The sequence below is a fragment of the Pongo pygmaeus genome, chromosome 17, assembly GCF_028885625.2.
Source record: "Pongo pygmaeus isolate AG05252 chromosome 17, NHGRI_mPonPyg2-v2.0_pri, whole genome shotgun sequence".
NCBI lineage: Eukaryota > Metazoa > Chordata > Mammalia > Primates > Hominidae > Pongo > Pongo pygmaeus.
Window position 1 is genome coordinate 25,889,271 of NC_072390.2, and position 19,291 is coordinate 25,908,561.

General features: G+C 38.8%; 1 protein-coding gene and 1 non-coding gene across 12 annotated transcripts in view; both read right to left on the reverse strand.

Annotated features, from left to right (window-relative positions):
- Positions 1-9,270: 9,270 nt before the first annotated feature.
- The window catches only part of ANKRD12 (ankyrin repeat domain 12), a 144,626-nt gene continuing 134,605 nt past the window's right edge, over positions 9,271-19,291 (reverse strand). For all 11 annotated transcript variants that reach the window (XM_054460981.2, XM_063653907.1, XM_063653908.1 and 8 more), the window contains 3 exons: positions 17,074-17,217; positions 13,410-13,505; positions 9,271-12,114 (listed from right to left, as the gene is read on the reverse strand). In XM_054460981.2, the coding sequence (XP_054316956.2) occupies positions 11,929-12,114; positions 13,410-13,505; positions 17,074-17,217 (426 nt within the window). In that variant the 3' untranslated portion in view covers positions 9,271-11,928. The remainder of the gene's footprint in view (positions 12,115-13,409; positions 13,506-17,073; positions 17,218-19,291) is intronic.
- Positions 14,976-15,076, reverse strand: LOC129019213 (small nucleolar RNA U13). The gene has a single exon (XR_008495558.1). It is a non-coding gene; the product is annotated as a small nucleolar RNA U13 (small nucleolar RNA).

Below are 19,291 nucleotides of genomic sequence, written 5' to 3' on the forward strand. Positions count from 1 at the left end.
AATTCTCTAGTCACTCCGCATATGTAGACTTCAGCTCTATGAAGGCAGGAACCACATCTATTTGGCACCTAGCATAACATCTGGCACATAGTAAGGGCTAAAAAAAAAAAACTGCTGAATGAACAGTTTATCTTTCATCCATATTGCTGACAAAAAGAGTCAAACTCTCCCATAAAATATTTAAAGAGATTTATTGCGAGCCAAATATAAGTGATGAATGGCCTCTGACACAGCCCTCAGGAGATCCTGAGAACATGTGCCCAAGGTGGTTGGCCTACAGCTTGGTTTTAAATATTTTGGGGAGACATGAGACATCAATCAATACATGTAAGATGTATTGTCTAGATAGGAAAGACAACTCGAAGCAGGGGCTTCAGGTCATAGGCCAAAGATTTTCTGACTGGCAATTGGTTGAAAGAGTAAAGTCATTGTCTAAAGACCTAGAACCAGTAGATGGGAATGTCTGGGTTAAGATAAGGGGTCGTGGAAACCAAGTTCCCATGATGTAGAGGAAGCCTCTGATAGTAGGCTTTAGAGAAAATAGATTGTAAGTGTGTCTTGTTTTGTTTGTTTGTTTTTTGTGAGACGGAGTCTCACTCTGTTGCCAGGCTGGAGTGTGGTGGTGTGATCTCAGCTCACTGCAATCTCTGCCTCCCAGGTTCAAGCCATTCTCCTGCCCTAGCCTCCAGAGTAGCTGGAATTACAAGTGCATGCCACCACACCTAGCTAATTTTTGTATTTTTAGTAGAGACGGGTTTCACCATGTTGGTCAGTATGGTCTCAATCTCCTGACCTCGTGATCTGCCTGCCTTGGCCTTCCAAAGTGCTGGGATTACAGGCATGAGCCACCGCGCCTGGCCTTTTTTTTGGAGATGGCGTTTTGCTCTTATTGCCCAGCTGGGGTGCAATGGCACGATCTCAGCTCACTGTAACCTCCACCTCCTGTGTTCAAGCTATTCTCCTGCCTCAGCCTCCCAACTAGCTGGAATTACAGGCGTGTGCCACCACGCCTGGCTAATTTTTTTTTTTGTATTTTTAGTAGAGACGGGGTTTCACCATGTTGGCCAGGCTGATCTTGAACTCCTGACCTCAGGTGATCCACCTGCCTCAGCCTCCCAAAGTGCTGGGATTATAGGCGAGAGCCACTGCACCCAGCCTGTAAATGTGTCTTATCAGAGCTGATTCTCTTTCAGATCAGGAAAAAGGCCTGGGAAAGCAACAGAATTCTCTTCAGAATGTAGATTTTCCCCACAAGAGACAGCTTTGCAAGACTACTTCAAGATATGGCAAAGAAACATAATATGGGGTAAAACACTTCAATTTCTTTCAGGGCCTGTGATCTGTCATGTAATGCTATACTAAAGTCAGGCTGGAATTTGGTATCTTATTGTTACAAAGAGTCTTCTTTGTCAGTCTTAAGACCTGTTTTCATGTTAATGCTGGTCAGCTGGGCCTGACTTCCAAAAGGGAGGAGGGTATAATGATGGGTGTCCAACTCCACTTCCCACCATGGCCTGAACTAGTTTTTCAGGTTATCTTTGGAATGCCCTTGGCCAAGAGGGAGGGGTCCATTCAGATGGTTGGGAGGCTTGGAATTTTATTTTTGATTTACAATATGAAGTTATATTTGAATTTGTCATGAAGTAGGGATCTATCATTTTATGTCCTCCAACTGACCCAGTACCATATGTAATCATTATTGTCTGTTACACACCAATCGGAAATACTGCATATATCATGGTACAAAAGTTCAATATATATGAATCTGTTTCAGGATTCTCTCCATTTGATCTATTTGTTCTGCACTAATATCATATTTTTTTTTGTTTAGCCCATTAGAGAATGTGTATTTAAACCATTATTATTTATATTATCTGTTTATATAACACATCTGTAGAATATTTTTCTTATCAGAAGTGTTGTTCCAGAGGGCAGTCGTGTCAACATGGGATGGGGGTTGAGGCTCTGGAGGAAAGAGTTTTCTAATAGCCACAGCTGTTCAGAAATAAACAACAAGCTGGGCATAGTGGCACATGCCTATAGGCATGTCCCAGCTATTCAGGAGGTTGAGGTGAAAGAATCACTTGAGCCCAAGAGGTTGCTGCTGCAGTGAGCTGAGATCAGGTCATTACACTCCAGCCTGGGTGACAGAGTGAGACCCCATCTCTAACAACAAAACAAAACAAATTAAAAAAAAAAAGACTTAGGAAAGTGTGCCTACAGTGTAAAGCATTAAAGCAAAGTGTCAGATCGCCAACTCAGGAAGCCACAGGGGAATTTAATTCTTATATAGCACCAGCAGCCATCAAGGAATTGGTGTGGGGGTAAATTTAGGTTTCCATTTAAAGTTGGCAAAAACCAATCTACCAACCACATAAGTATAGTTCCTTTCCCTTCTGTTATATTTACACAGTAACTCATTGTGCAAATTTATAATATATTTTTAGCTCACCTTTATTTTAGAGAAGTGCTGAGTCAGCAGTTCTCAAAGTGTAGTCTACAGACTTTCAAATGATAGGAAAACATTCTTTATTATTTGCAATTGTAAGTGTTGCCATTTGTACCAAAACAATGGTACATGAAACTGTTGGTGCCTTAGCACAAACTGAGGCAGCTGCAGCCAACTGTACCAGTAATTATTGCATTCTCCATTGCCAAGCTCTCATTGCTAAAAGCAAAAACCAAACCAAAACAAACAAACAAATAAACAAAACCACCAAATTAGCTGGGAGTGGTGGCATGTGCCTGTAGTCCCAGCTGAGGTGGGAGGACCCAAAGAGCCCAAGAATACAAGGTTACAGTGAGCAGTGATTGTGGCACTGCACTCCAGCCTGGGTGACAGAGCAAGACGCTGGCTAAAAAAAAAAAAAATACAATAAATGAATTAAAAATCCTTTTTTTTTTTTTTTTTTTTTTTCCGAAGATGTAGTTTCACCTTGTTGCCCAGGCTGGAGTGCAGTGGCATGATCTTGGCTCACTGCAACCTCCACCTCCTGGGTTCAAGCAATTCTCCTGCCTCAGCCTCCCAAGTAGCTAGGATTATAGGTATGCGCCAGCACGTCCAGCTAATTTTGTATTTTTAGTAGAGACAGGGTTTCTCCATGTTGGTCAGGCTGGTCTCAAACTCCCGACCTCAGGTAATCCGCCCACCTCGGCCTCCCAAAGTGCTGAGATTACAGGCGTGAGCCACTGCGCCTGGCCAGAAAGGCCAACTTTTTAATGTTGCTGATAAAACAGTAAAAATTATGGATTTTATCTAATCTCAACCCTTGGGTCCACATCTTTTTGTTACTCTGTTTAAAAAAATGGGAGAACGCATAAAATACTTTTGTTGCATATCAAAGTAAAGTGATTGGAGAAAAGTCCTTGACTGAGTTGCAAATCCAACTGCTTTTTCCATGAGACTGACGAACTATGGTTATATAACCGAATATCCCAGCCTTGAAAGGCATTTTGAAACCTTTGTCCCTTGGGCCAGGCATGGTGGCTCACACCTGTAATCTCAGCACTTTGGGAGGCCAAGGTGGGCGGATCACAAGTTCAGGAGTTCGAGACCAGCCTGGCCAACATGGTGAAACCCCGTCTCTACTTAAAAAAAAAAAAATACAAAAATTAGCTGGGCATGGTGGTGGCGGGCGCCTGTAATCCCAGCTACTGGGGAGGCCAAGGCAGGAGAATCGTTTGAACCCAGGAGGCGGAGATTGCCATGAGCCGAGATCACGCCATTGCGCTCCAGCCTGAGTGACCGGGCAAGACTCTGTCCACCCGCCCCCTCCAAAAAAAAAAAAAGTTTGCCCTCCTTTCATCACACATGGGTTCTCATGTTTGGCCTCTATGTGGTGTGCAGCCAGACTTGAGCAGGCTGCAGTTACGCACGCATGGCTCCTTCACAGACATATTCTTGAAAATAAATGAAGCAAGCATGTCACTTTTTAAGGAAAACAATGGCAAGTGTTTGTGGTCAATGAGAAAGCCTATGCTTTCAAGTGAAAACTAGAATTTTGGAAAATTTGTATATGTCATATAGAGTTTAAGAGCTTCCCACTACTTAAACAATTTTTCTGATAAGATCACTGGTGATAAAATGTGTTTTTTTTTTGATTTTGTATAATGAAAAGTGTCAGCATTGGAAGATCTGAATACTTCAGTGAAACAGTATTTTCCAAATGATGAAGGCATGATGGTACAAAATAATGCACTGGCAAAAGATCCATTCAAAGTACAAGACAGTCAAATGAATTTTAATGTAACAGAATTAGGAAAAGTTCATAAAAGCTCAAGGATATGGTTTCCGATTCCACAAGGCAACTAACCTTTAAAAACTGCTTGTCATGTTTTGATGTGGAATTAAAGAATAATGCCCATAATTATCTAAAAATCTATTAACATATTTCTCTTTTCCTACTGCATATTTGTGATGTCATATTTTCTTTAACATCAAAAAAGCAAAACCAAAACAGATCCCGACACATTGAGTGTGGAAGCAGAAATGAAATTCCAGCTGTGGCCGGGCATGGTGGCTCACGCCTGTAATCCCAGCACTTTGGGAGGCCAAGGCAGGCGGATCACGAGGTCAGGAGATCGAGATCATCCTGGCTAACACGGTGAAATCCTGTCTCTACTAAAAATACAAAAAATTAGCCAGGCGTGGTGGTGGGCGCCTGTAGTCCCAGCTACTCGGGAGGCTGAGGCAGGAGAATGGCGTGAACCCAGGAGGCGGAGCTTGCAGTGAGCCGAGATTGTGCCACTGCACTCCAGCCTGGGCAACAGAGCGAGACTCCGTCTCAAAAAAAAAGCAATTCCAGCTGTCTCCTATTAGGCTAGACATTAAGATTTGCCAAAATGTAAAATAATGTACTTTCCTGATTTTTAGTTTTGGAAATATATTTTTTATAAAAATAAACACAAAATAGGTTTACTGATTAATATTCTTTAAAATTGTTTTAATCTCTAATATAGTAAATATCAAGATATCTCACAAAGACAAAAGCTCTCAAAGTACTTTAGGAGTCCAGCGGGTACTATGACCAAAATGTTTGAGAACTGGGATCGAGGTACATGCTGTGTAAATCTTCAAATGACACATATCCTGACACACCCCATGGAGTCCTAAGTGTGTGCTGGTTGATTTCATGCATAGATGCATGTAAATCAGCAGGACGGCTGGAAACTTGCCCACATGACCCGGTTCAGACAATTCATCTCCTTTCTAAAGTTCACTTATGATACCGGACTTTTTCATGACTATCCACCCTGTGCTTAAAAAACACACAGTATTAAGAATGACATAAATACTTGTTCTACAACTCAGGCAATATGGAAAGGGTGTCAAGAAGTAATAGTTTAATTCAGGAGGGGGTTTTGAAAACTTCTGAATGTCAAATACAAATGGCCTTACAATGAAAAGAGGTAGTGCTCCTGAGACCTACAGGTATCGTGTACCCATGTGGCCTCATGATTGCTAGTTATTAAAGGGAAAAACTTGTTTTTTGGGGTGACTTAAGACATCTACTAAATACTCTGGGATGATCGTTATCAATGTAAAGGAATTGTTAAAAGGTGAGGAAACTAGTCGCTAAGAGAAATGGAAAGGCAAGCCACACACTGGGTAAAAACATCCATGAAAATTGTATCTGACAAAGGACTTTCATGCAGCTTATAAAGGATTCCTACAAATGAATAAGAAGAAGACAACCCAATTAAAAATAGGCAGAATAGGACATTTCACAAAATAAGATGTATAAATGGCCAATAAGCATATGAAAGGTATGCTCAATCTCTTTAATCACCAGAGAAATGTAAATTAATACCACAAGATACCACTATGCATCTAGGAGAATAGCTGAAATTGAAGACTGACAATGCCAAATATTGATGGGGATTCAGAGTAACTGGGCCTCCTACTGGTTGCTGGTAGGGGTATAAGATGATAGAACTGCTATTGAGAACTGTTTATTTTTTTCTTTTCTTTTTTTTTTGAGACGGAGTCTTGTTCTGTTGCCCAGGCTGGAGTGCAGTGGCATGATCTTGTCTCGGCTCACTGCAACCTCTGCCTCCCAGGTTCAAGCGATTCTCATGCCTCAGCCTCCCAAGTAGCTGGGACTACAGGCACGCACCACCATACCCAGCTAATTTTTGTATTGTAGAGACGGGGTTTCACCATGTTGATCAGGCTGGTCTGGAACCCCAGACCTCAAGTGATCCACCCGCCTTGGCTTCCCGAAGTGCTGGGATTACAGGCGTGAGCCACTGCGCCCAGCCAATAACTGTCACTTTCTAATAAAGTGAAACATGCACCTACTCTATGACCTAGTGTTTGTACTCCATGGTATGTACCGAAGAGAAATGAAAAAATATATCCACAAAAATAGGCTTGCAGATTCACAGGTTTATTAACAATAGTCCCAAACTGGAAACAATCCAAATACCAACAAGAGAACGAATAAACAAATTTGTACAATACACTACTACTCATTAATAAATTACGACTCATTACTGTTAGGTGCAACATGGATGAATTTCAAAACGTCATGTTGAGAGAAACAAGGCAGACACAAGAAAGTATGTATGACTCTATTTCTATGAAGTTCAAGGCTAGGTACAACTAACGTATGGTGATGGGAAATCAGCACAGTGGCTGCCTCAGGGGTAGTGGTGACTGGAGTGAGGCATGAGTGAACTTTCTAGAGTAATGAAAATGTTTTACAATATCTTAATTTGGGTGATGGTAACATGAGTGTTTACATTTGTCAGGATTTATCAAACTGCCTAGTTAAGATCTGGGTAATTTTATTGAATATAGACTATAACAATGGAAAAAAAACTGAGAAAGTTATTGATACTCTCTTGAGTGATGAGTGCATAGGTGGTGCCTTTTAAACTTGTAAACACATGCTACATATGTGATATCCTTTTTTTTTTTTTTTTTTGGAGACAAGAGTTTCACTCTTGTTGCCCAGGCTGGGGTGCAGTGGCGTGAGCTCACTGCAACCTCCGCCTCCAGGGTTCAAGCGATTCTCCTGTCTCAACCTCCCAAGTAGCTGGGATTACAGGTGCCTGCCACCACGCTTGGCTAATTTTTGTATTTTTAGTAGAGACGGGGTTTCACCATATTGGTCAGGCTGGTCTGTAACTCCCTACCTCAGGTGATCTGTCTGCCTCAGCCTCCCAAAGAGCTGGGATTACAGGCGTAAGCCACCTCGCCTGGCCTGTAATATACTTTTTTAGAAAAAGGTGAGAAAAAAAACATGGCTGCCTGAAAGCTTTATATCTAGTACTAGTCAGATATGTGGATATGGAATCCAACTTTTAAGAAATGCCTTTAAAAGCTCATCAGTAGAATAAATAAATGTACTTTTACATATTTGTTCAGTTCTCTGAGTAACTAATGGACCTAATAAAACTGTATCCCCATGCAAGCAAAGATTGCATTCATTTTTAGGTTAAAAATTTTAGGCTGGGCAGTGTCTCATGCCTGTAATCCCAGGACTTTGGGAGGCCAGGGTGGGAGGATCACTTGAGCCCAAGTTTGAAACCAGCCATGATTGTGCCACTGCACTCCACCCTAGATGACAGAGTAAGACCCTGTCTTAGAAAAAAAAGAATTTATATACTATTTTTTTTTTAGAGATGGAGTCTCACTCTGTCGCCCAGGCTGGCACCATCTCGGCTCACGGCAACCTCCACCTTCCAAGCTCAAGCAATTCTCCTGCTTCACCTCCCAAGTAGCTAGGACTACAGGCAGGCACCATCACGCTCGGCTAATTTTTGTATTTTTAGTAGAGAAAGGGTTTCACCATGTTGGCCTATTTTCTTTTCTTTTTTTTTTTTTTTGAGACGGAGTCTCGCTCTGTCACCCAGGCTGGAGTGCAGTGGCACGATCTCGGCTCACTGCAAGCTTCGCCTCCCAGGTTCTCACCATTCTCCTGCCTCAGGCTCCCAAGTAGCTGGAACTACAGGCACCCGTGCCACGCCCGGCTGATATTTTGTATTTTGTTTAGTAGAAACGGGGTTTCACCGTGTTAGCCAGGATGGTCTCGATCTCCTGACCTCATGATCCGCCCGCCTGGGCCTCCCAAAGTGCTGGAATTACAGGCGTGTGCCACCGTGCCCCAGCCTGGCCTATTTTCTTTTATGAGGATGCTGTCCATGTACAAAAAAACTTTTATTTGCAGTTATTATATAGCATTTAACCACTGGGAAAACCCAACCGTTTTTTTTAGTTGTACTTTTTGCTATTTTTATGCTAATACTTAATTTAAAGCCATTTTGATTAATGGAATTGTTTTAATTTGCCTTAGTTTCTTCTATGAATTCTGCTTTTACTGACTGGAAATACTTTGGGTGACTATCTCTGTGGAGGCTTAAAAAAAACCTCCATTTTAGGTACAAAGACAACTCCCAAGAAGCCACTTAAATAATGATGAATTACAAGATATTTTAACCACTAAACTCACACAAGCTTTTCCATTACTAACAATAATTTTGCCCTAAATATTTAAAAATAATTTTTACAAATGGTGAAAATGCTTCCTTTAAACTTAAAAAGAGGACTATTTCATTGAGTTTTACAGAGTCAATTTCTTCTATATAAAAATTTGGGATTTTATGTTTTAAGATATCAGAGACAATAATTTTCTTCTTGGAAAACTATGTATTTAGGTCTGCACTCAATTTCTAGAATAACTGTCTAATTGTTAAGTCCCATTCAAATGAGCTTCATGGGGTCTTTGAGATGTTTCCAGTTATGAAGTTTGTAGCATGTCTAATACAGGCAATCATGTTTTATTGTGCTTTGCTTTATTGTGCTTTGTACATATTGGCGTTTTTTACAAATTGAAGGTTTGTGGCAACCCTGCTTCAAGCAAGTCTGTTGGTGCTCTTTTTCCAACAGCATGTGCTCACTTTGTTACCGTTTTTTTAGCAATAAAATATTTTTAAACTTATGTACGTATTTTTAGACATAATGCTATTGCACACTTAATATAATATAAACAAAACTTTTATATGCACTGGGAAACCAAAAAATTCCTCCTGACTCGCTTTGTTGTGGTATTTGCTTTACTGAGATGGTCTGGAACCTAAAGTATGTCTGAGGTATGCCTGTACTTAAAAATTCACTTTTGAGACTTCTCATTATTAAATAGATTTGAACTCGAAAGGCTAATTCTTCAAAGGCTGTTTCTTTTCCCAGGATGAATATTTCTGCAATTTTGCTAGCTGCCCAAGTAAAATTAAGTAAAAAAACAGTTAGCACACATTTCACTCTTATTTTTTCTATAAAAATATAACTCTTTATTAAATAACATGCACAAATATCAACTAGTCATTAAACAGATATTTAGAACAAATTGTAAAGAAATACAAATCCTTAGGTACAATTTAGTATCTTGTTCATGATATTTGAAGAGTTTAAAAAGAATCACTGATTAAACTAACCATCCTTTATTTTTCTTTCTGAATCCAAAACCTTTTCAGGCATATACTCCATTCCAAATTTTTTTCTAGCATTTCAGAGTTTCAGAATATCTTTAATACCAAAAGCCCTTAACTACTTATTTGATTATACATTTCCAATGAGAAGGCATTAACTTTTCTTTTAAGCTATCATTAGCTTTGAGTCTCTTTATAAATTTGTAGAAGCATAATCATGGCAGAGAGGCTCCAGCTTTTTGAGGTACCATTGAAGAGAGTGAGAACTGTGGTTAAGACTAAAAAGCTGGGATGACTAAAATTCACCAGATTCCTTCTTGTCGCTTTTATCTTCTAAAACCTTGTTCTGTTTGGGCCAACAGTGCTGTTTCCCAGATCTCTGGTTGAACCATCAGAACAAAATGCCCTATAAACTTACCCCTCTCTGATTTTCTATAACTTCAAAGTTCAATTATCTGGTTTTTTATTTTTATGATTTGCCACAGTATCCCATCCAATTTCCTTTTTAGGCAAAACTATAAACAAACTTTGCAGTAAGTTTTCATATTAAAAAGTATTGCTTTTATAAATTAGCTTTTAATGTTCCCAGGCTTAATAAACTTAACTTCAACAGAACCAGTGCTTCGAAATCTACCCTGCCTTTCTGGCCCAATTTATCCAATAAAAAAGGCCAAAATCTCTCACCTAAATTTCTAAAGAAAACTATGTCCAACCTTTATAATAAAGTCCTTGCACTGTGTATTTTTTTTTTTACATGTGCTGCTTTATTGCGCATGCCAAGTACAGTAAGAATTAAAATATAAATTGACGTAAAAATTCAAAAATCCCTAAGCTTAATATGTACCTTTGCACTCAAAAACATTTACATTCTCTCCCATTAGCTGGAATTTCCAACTTGCACTAGATCACTTCATTCCTCACATATTTGCTTCACTTTTCTCTATCGGAACAGAAAACATTCAGTATTATAATTCAAGAAAGTACTGTGGAAAGTTTTGCAAATTTTGCCTCATATTCTTATGATAAATTGTACGCTAACCTAATTTTCCTTTCCAAAATGTCTAACGAGTTCAGCAGCAGATTTCAGACCTGAAATATTACTGAATATTTAATTTACATCATGTTACAGGAGAAACTGGATGTTTTTCTAAGTATATTGCTAATTTATTATAAAACAGCATACCAAGTTTTATTTCAATTATAAAATTTTGCAAATTATGTTTTGCATCTTGATACAAGGAAAAAAATACAACATATTAACCTGTTTTTCATAAACATTTCAGAGACTGGAATATTCCTATATTTCTTTTACTTATTTTGACTACCAAATATCTTTTTTTGATTTGCATACTTGGTTTTTATTTTAAAAGTGCAAAGGCTATTAAGCTTAAAACATTAAGCAATGTAAAAAAGTTTTACAATGATTTAACATGATCAATAAAATTTATTAAACATATTTACATATATTCACAGATTCTTTCATAGGTGAATATTAAAATAGACATTTACAATTTCAGAATTTTCATTCAAAGGCATTTATTTTTTTCCTGGGGAAATAGGCTCTACTGTGAGATGAAAAAAGAGCTAAGTTTCTTTGTATGACTAAGTCTAAATAGTATGTCCAACACAGTAAGTCACAGGTCTACTAGAGGAGACTAGTATGAAACGCCTTACACTACTGCAGGCATCAATTATGGAGAGTTAAATTATAGGAAGCATGCAATACAACTAAGCCACATCTTTGCAGTTATGGTGATGAAAACAAGCTAACTGAAACACCTGCATGCCGTATTTAAAAGTTTTCTACCTGTACACGCTACTACTACACTCCATACAAACCACAACTTTGGTCCAATAAAACATGAGACAAAACAGTTTTACAGGTATTTCTTTGTACATGTTTTGACTACCAATCCCTTTGTATACAGTTTGACCATTACTTACAAGATTTACATCTGCACAATATGTATAAAATAAGTTATTAAAAAGGAAGACAATATTAAAACTTTCAAAAAGAAAACTGTACAATTAATTTACAGATAATAAACTGAAGAAATTTTGTGCCAAGTTTTTCTCCCACATTAGAAACTATTTGGTAGGAATTGAACCTTTTAAGTTTATTGATATATATTTTTTAATAAAACCTGAAAGAGATTTGAATACTAGTGGTTATCTTATTACTCAGAGTGCTAACAACTTCCAGCGCTGTTAGCAGATTCTCAACTTTTTAAATATCTACCAGTCTGCCAACATGCTCTAATGCAATAGTTACCTTTCCCAATATAAATAATAGTTTTCTATTAGAAACTGTGTTTGGATCTAAGATCCAAAATAATTCTCATTTTTTATAAAATGACAGTGTTTACTACATAACCAACTAAATCGAACTTTACTAACAATTGTAAAGGCATGAGTATTTTTGTCAAAAGGCAGTATTCCACAGTATAATGCTTGAGCATCACCAGTTTAGGACAATACCGTCAGAAGTACTGACTGCTATATAGGAGTCAATTCAAAGTCGTCGTTAACATCAACGAGGGGAACATAAAACTCCTGGATTTCATAAATGCTGATAGATTTATAGGTGGCAGGATCAAGTTCCTGGAGTTTGAGCTGCCATTCTAACCTCTGGACAGCATTTAAAGCCGCAGCTTCATGTTGTTGCCTCATTAAAAGACAGGTCTATTTAAAAGAAGAGAAGAGTTACTTGATTATTCTGTTAACTTTGCTTTGTTTAAAAATTAATCTCATCCAGTTTCTTTAGGAACTAAAATGGACACATCAGGAGCATAAAAAGCATTTGAATTACAAGTCCATTTCTTTTCTTTTTTTTTTTTTTTGAGACAGAGTCTTGCTCTGTCTCCCAGGCTGGAGTGCAGTGGCGAGCTCTGGGGTCACTGCAACCTCTGCCTCCTGGGTTCAAGCGAATCTCCTGCTTCAGCCTCCCAAGTAGCTGAGACTACAGGCATGTGCCACCACGCCCAGCTAATTTTTGTATTTTTGTTAGAGATGGAGTTTCACCATGTTGGCCGGGCTGGTTTTGAACTCCTGATCTCAGGTGATCTGCCCACATAGGCCTTCCAAAGTTCTGGGATTACAGCTGTGAACTGCCATGCCCGGCCTACAAGTCCATTTCTGTTTTATCCTGTTTGTACACACATACCAACTATTTGTGGGTCTGCGACTTCATTTTCATCTTATACAGCACAGGTCCCCAACCCCCAGGTCACAGACTGGTACCGATCCATGGCCTGTTCAGAACTGGGCCACACCGCAGGAGGTGAGTGGCAGCGAGCAAGCATTACCACCTGAGCTCAGCCTCCTGTTAGATCAGCGACGGCATTAGATTCTCATAGCAGCTCAAACCCTATTGTGCACTGCATATGCGAGGGTTCTAGGTTGCATGCTCCTTATGAGAATCTATTGCCTGATGATCTGCGGTGAAAGTTTCATCCCCAAACCATCCTCCACCCCAACCCATGGAAAAATTTTCTTCCACAAAACTGGTCCCTGGTGCCAAAAAGGTTGGGACTGCTGTTATAGATTTTAATTTGAAAATATTATTTCAAATTATGAGATTTCCAATTATCAAAAGAAACATGAAAACCTAGGGGGAAAGACTTCTGAAATGATTCAAAATCTCAAATCAAATAATTTATAGATTTGAAAATTATATTCCTTTTCTTACCATTCTCCTATTCTTTCGTATGTTCAAGCTATAACCAGACAGGTACACTGGATAATAAGCATGAAGACCCACACTGGAAACTGCATTTTCTGTGGCAGTTTCCTCTTTCATACTACAACTAGTCCTTAAAATGGACTTGTGGTCTTTATCTTTCCAATTGTGGCCCAGTGTGAGGATTTATGACTAACCAGTATTTCCCCTCCTAATTATTTCCCCTGATACAGCTGTAGAGTTTTTTTTTTTAAGAAGGGGGAAGCATTCATTTAAACTGACTTCCAAACATACATACCTTTAATTTGTCAAATTTATCATCCACATCTTGTAACCAAGACATGAATTGTCTTGCATTAAAGCGATCCCTCACAGAAGTTTTACTGTCATCAGACTAAAAGAGAAAAGTTGAATATTATAAAATACAATAAATCACTTTAAAATCTATATGCCATTATAGTATTTTTATGGTATATGCCGCTTTCTTAGTAATGATGAAAATATATTTTGAAAAATATGTAAATTGAATACTGTGGAAGTTTGGTAAAACTTTTATTTCCGCATTGCGTAGACAGATTGGTTATTAGAATTCTTGGGATGGTAGGTTTCATTATTAACTAAAATAGATTCCTATTGCTCTAAGTCAAAGACATTTCTCAAAAAGGCATGTTACATTAAGTACTGTGCCTGTGACATTATTACTGTATAACCAATTACAGATTTAATTTTACAGTTTACTGTAAATTTAATGTTACAGTTTACTATCTGTAGGGACAAAAAGTATCCAGGTGGGAGAGAGCTGCCTTTGAGGCCAAAATTTCTTCCAGGACCAATATCTGGGGTGTTCATGAAGAAATTATCAACACTTAAGAATACCAGTTTTGGAATTAACAGACTATATTCAAATTTCAGCTCTGTATCTTACTACGTGATCTTCAACTAATTATACAGTTTCAGTCTTATACTCTGTAAAATATGGTAACCTCTCTTCAGCTTGTTTTGAGAATGAAAAGTGTCTATAAAGCCCTCATGATAATGCTTAGGTACACAGGAAGCACTCAATGCAGCACTCACTCCATTACTACCACTACCAGTGCTGTTAAACTGACATCCAGGCAGCAGGTAGCTCCCACACTCACATTTTCTTTTTTTTTGAGATGGAGTCTCTGTTACCCAGGCTGGAGTGTAATGGTGCGATCTTGACTTACTGCAATCTCCACCTCCCAGGTTCAGGCGATTCTCCTGCCTCAGCCTCCCAGGTAGCTGGGATTACAGGCATCCACCACCACGCCTGGCTAATTTTTGTATTTTTACTAGAGACAAGGTTTCACCATATTGGTCAGGCTGGTCTCGAACTCCTGACATCGTGATCTGCCCACCTCGGCCTTCCAAAGTGCTGGGATTACAGGCGTAAGCCACTGTGCCCGGCCACTACTCACATGTTTAGCAGTTATAATTTCTTCATTGGTCCCCCAAGTTAGATGTTTTGACTACTTAAAATGTTATTGTTGACTCTTAAATATTACAAGTTTATTTATTTATTTTTCTTTACCACATTTCAGGTGCTCAAACAAGTTTATTTTGAAAAGGAAGAAGTGATGAGAGTAGACTAATGGATGATCCGAGCCTCTACCCAAAGAAAAGTAGACTTTTTTCCCTTTAGTTCCTTCCAAGGCTACTCCCATAGGAAATACGCATGCTACTTGAGACCTTCTACCCTAAAGCCAGCTGTAAAAGGGTGGATAACAGTTCCATATTTAAGTAAGTCACCAAAAATGCAGAAATGTTTTTAGCATAAGTTTCTCTCTGTCAAGAGAGTACACCTCACATTTTGGTATCTCATCAAGCTGAATTTCTTCCCCCATGTCAGACAGGTAATGTGTGCACGATGCAACAAGGTTTGAGAGAGGCCTGTCTCACACAGTGTGAAAACCCAATCATCAGGCTTATGATCCACAAAAGGATCTCAGCAAGCTTAATTTAATCTAAAGTCAGGTGGTCTGGATCATTAAGAAAATCTGGGGCAGGGTAAAATGAATTACTCAAGTTATCAAAATCCCTTTATAACTGAAAATTTATACTGTTCTAGGAAAACGCATTTATTTTTTAAATTCTCTTTTGAACCTATATGATACTGGGCATTCCTCAACTCTGCTGTATTTGATTACCAATATGTTTTCATCTATTTTAAATCTTATCAGAAATTTCTTAATGTTTTTGTCTAACAGTTTCCCACCTCAATTTCCAGCTCTGCTATGAATTTGTTATTTTTAATGAATTTAATTAATCACTTTACTTTTAAGAAACAGGGTGTCACTCTGTCATCCAGGCTGGAGTGCAGGGGACGCAATTATACCTCACTGCAGGTTTGAACTCCTTGGCTTAATTGATCCTCCCACCTTAGCCACCTGGGGTAGCTGGGGCTACAGGCATGCGCCACCATGCCAGGCTTTGAAATTTTTATGTCTTTTGTCATTTCAATGAGTTTTGGGAGAAAGAAGGAATCAACGGGTATGTATATATTTACTCAACCATTCTGAGGTAGAAATCAAGAGACTTTTCATTGTAGCTCGATTATAAACCTCAATTTATATTGAAATGAGTTTTAGAACTCATTTCAGTACTCTCTGATTGCTCAAAACTTAAAAAGACCTCAAGATACCACTGTTTAGTCCAGCCTATAAGAACATGGTTAAACTGTTAATTGCAGTTATTAAAAACCATCCATTCTTCCCTTTAAACATCTTTAAATATGAAAGTTCTAGAAAGTCCCTCAGTGGCCTCTCCAGTGCCCATTTCTTTAGTCATACAGTTCTTTCTGAAGAGATACAATTATTCATGTTAATAGCATCCTCAGATATCTCTGAACACTTTCATTTGAAATAAAAGTTGGTGCCTTAAAGTTTTTTTTTTTTTAAGACAGGGTCTCACTCTGTTGCCCAGGCTCGAGTGCAGTGGTGCAATCCAGCTCACTGCAGCCTTGGCCTGCCAGGCTTAACAGATCCTCCTACCTCAGCCTCCCTGGTAGCTGGGACTACATGTGTGCCCCACCACACCCGGTTAATTTTTATATTTTTTGTAAAGACGGGGTTTCACCATGTTTCCCAAGCTGGTCTTGAACTCCTGAGCTCAAGTGATTGCCCACTTTGGCCTCCCAAAGTGCTGGGATTACAGGCATGAGCCACCACGCCCATTCAGTGCCTTAAGTTTGAAACCTACCTATCTAGTTCAATCTCGATTTTTTTATAGATGAGAAAAATAAAGCTCAGAAGAGTCTAAAAATATTTTTGTGTGATATACCCTATTATCCTTTGTATTACTAGCTTATTTCCTTTAAAACAGCATTTCCTAGTCTGGTTTCAGGTGATAATCCTTCACTGTTTATTATAAAAATTTTAATCTTTAAATTCTTTCTTTTCTGGTTTATGAGCCATAAAAAAATTCTGAAAACTAATATGACTGGTTCTGAGTTCATGTAATTTATATGTGGCAGTAAACTTTATTGAAGATATTTCTCCAGTCTTCCACAATTCATGTATTCCACCAACATTCAAAGTCAAACCAGAAGACTCGCTCTGTTTTTAGGACTGTCACAACCTAGAGGTGCCATCTAGCTGCACTATTTTTCAGTGTACAATAGCTTTGTAGCTGCCTGAAGGTCAGAACTAAAGGTATAAACATTCACTTTAGAAACAAATTACGTGTACCTGTAAGGGCACTATCCTAAATGTACAGGTGTTTTGTGATCATCTGCTTTTATAATAGAAACCTAATGTTTACAGTGCTTTAGAAAATGGAGGACCATTTTCCATCTGGAAGTACTCTGGCTTGAAAGAGTTTTTTTCTTCTTTGACCTTTAATGATTGTTGAGTTCAAGTTCTTTCTATAGAAATAGATTCTAAAAATAGCCAAGTTGCATTTTTTCAGAGTATTCCTTCTAAACGTATCAAAAAACATTTTACCTGAGAGTCCAATGGTACATTGTATACTTCGGCATCCAGCAAAACAGTACAAGCACTAAATGGCAGTGTTTGATTTGCCAATGTTCTTGCAGCTCTGTAATGAACTCGCAAAACTTCTTGTTCGTTGGATACAATGAGTTTTTCCTAGTTGAATAAAGAATTAAAAAAAATAAATTCTTCAACAAATTTTTGTTTAAGAACAGTCTTACTCTCTCGCCTAGGCTGGAATGCAGTGGTGTGATCACAGCTCACTGCAGCCTTCACCTCCTGGGCTCAAGCAATTCTCCCACCTCAGCCTCCCTAGTAGTTGGGACTACAGGCATGTACCATGAAGCACAGCTAATTAAAAACATATATATTTTTTAGAGACAAAGTCTCACTATGTTGCCCAAACTGGTTTCAAAATCCTGGGCTCAAGTGATCCTCCCACCTCAGCTTCTCCAAGTGCTGAGATTACAGGCCTGAGCCACAGTGCCTGGGCCTCTTCTCACTCTGTCACCCAGGCTGGTGTGTAGGCATGATCATAGTTCACTGTAATCTCGAAATCCTGGGCTCAAGCAATCTTTCCACCTCAGCCTTCTGAGTAGCTAGTACTATAGGTGTGGACCACCACACTTGGCTAATTATTAATTTTTGTTTTGTAGAAACAGGGGTCTCACTATGTTGCCCAGGCTGGTCACCATCTCCTGGACTCAAGAGATCCTCCCCTCTTGGCCTCCCAAAGCGCTGGGATTACAGGTGTAACCCACATACCTGGCCAACATATTTTAAGTCATTTTATCTTATTTCAAAAACAATTTGTTAGGCCAGGCATAGTGGCAAGACCCCATCTCTACAAACAAACAAGCTAAATAACCCAAATTTCAGAGTAGTCTTTTCTTCACAGTAGGCTTGAGAAATTTGAGAACTCCCAGTGTTCCAAAAGTAGAAATACATTTTCTCTCTCCAAAACTACCAGTTTCTCTATTTTTAAATTATTTTTCCAAGTATGGTGGTATAGTGGCTTTTAGTGTATTTACCAAGATGTTCCACCATCACCAGAACATTTCCATCACTCCAAAAAGAAACCTGCTACCCATCAGCAGTCATTCCTTATTCCCTGCACCCCCTTCCTCTATGCTCCTAGTAACCAACAATCTAACTTTTGTCTCTATGAATTACCTATCTTGAACATTTAATATACATGGAATCATACAATACGCAATATGTGGTCTTTTGTGATTGGCTTCTTTCACTTGGCATAATGATTTCAAGCTTCATCCATGTTGTAGCATGCATCAGTACTTTACCCCATTTTATGGCTGAAAAATATATTCTACTGCATGGATATACCACATTTTATTTATTCATCAGTTGACAGACATTTGGGCTTGAAGTGTGGCAGAAAATGCTACCCCAAAATATGCCACTTTGGCATAAGCATTATTTTGAGCTAAAGGCAAGCTGAAGTCAGCAGGCTCAAGAGTGCTCTGACCTCCCCTTTTCTACCTGAAAGCCAGAGATAAAACTCCCATGGGAAAAATGCTCTCCTGAAACCAGGAGGAAAGAAACATTCTTGTCACCAGTGACAGGGAGTCAAGGCCAAGAGAATTCTGTACAAACAGACCTTGTTAAAATAACTTTCATCTTCCTTTAGCTGTCCAGTAGATTTTAGTTACTTTTCCACAGCTGCCTTTCTTTCTTCAACCTAGCATAAAATCACTCAGGTTTTGCCACGTCTTTGGCTCCCATGTGACATAAATCTTAAATAAATCTGCATATTTTTCTCCTGTTAATCTATGTCAGATGAAGTAAGATAAAATCACTTAAAATATGCTGGCCAGGCACAGTGGCTCTTGCCTGTAATCTCAATGCTTTGGGAGGCTGAGGGGACCTTAAGATGGTGGAGGTTAACTTTTGCCTCCCCTATAGGCTGTTTACACTTTGAGGCTAATATAAAAAATGCTGCTATAAACGTTCACACTCAAGTTTTTGTTTGGATGCATGTTTTCATTTCTCTTGGATACGTAAGTAGGAGTGGAACTGTTGGGTCATCTGGTGACTCTGTTTAACTTGTTGAGGAACCACCAAACTGTTCCATAGTAGCTGTATCATTTCACATTCTTATCAGCAATGGGAGGGTTCTAATTTCTTCACATCCTCACCAGCACTTGTTACATCTGTCTTTTTGATTACAGCCATTCTACTGGGTGTGAAGTGGTATGCCCTTGTGTTGGCA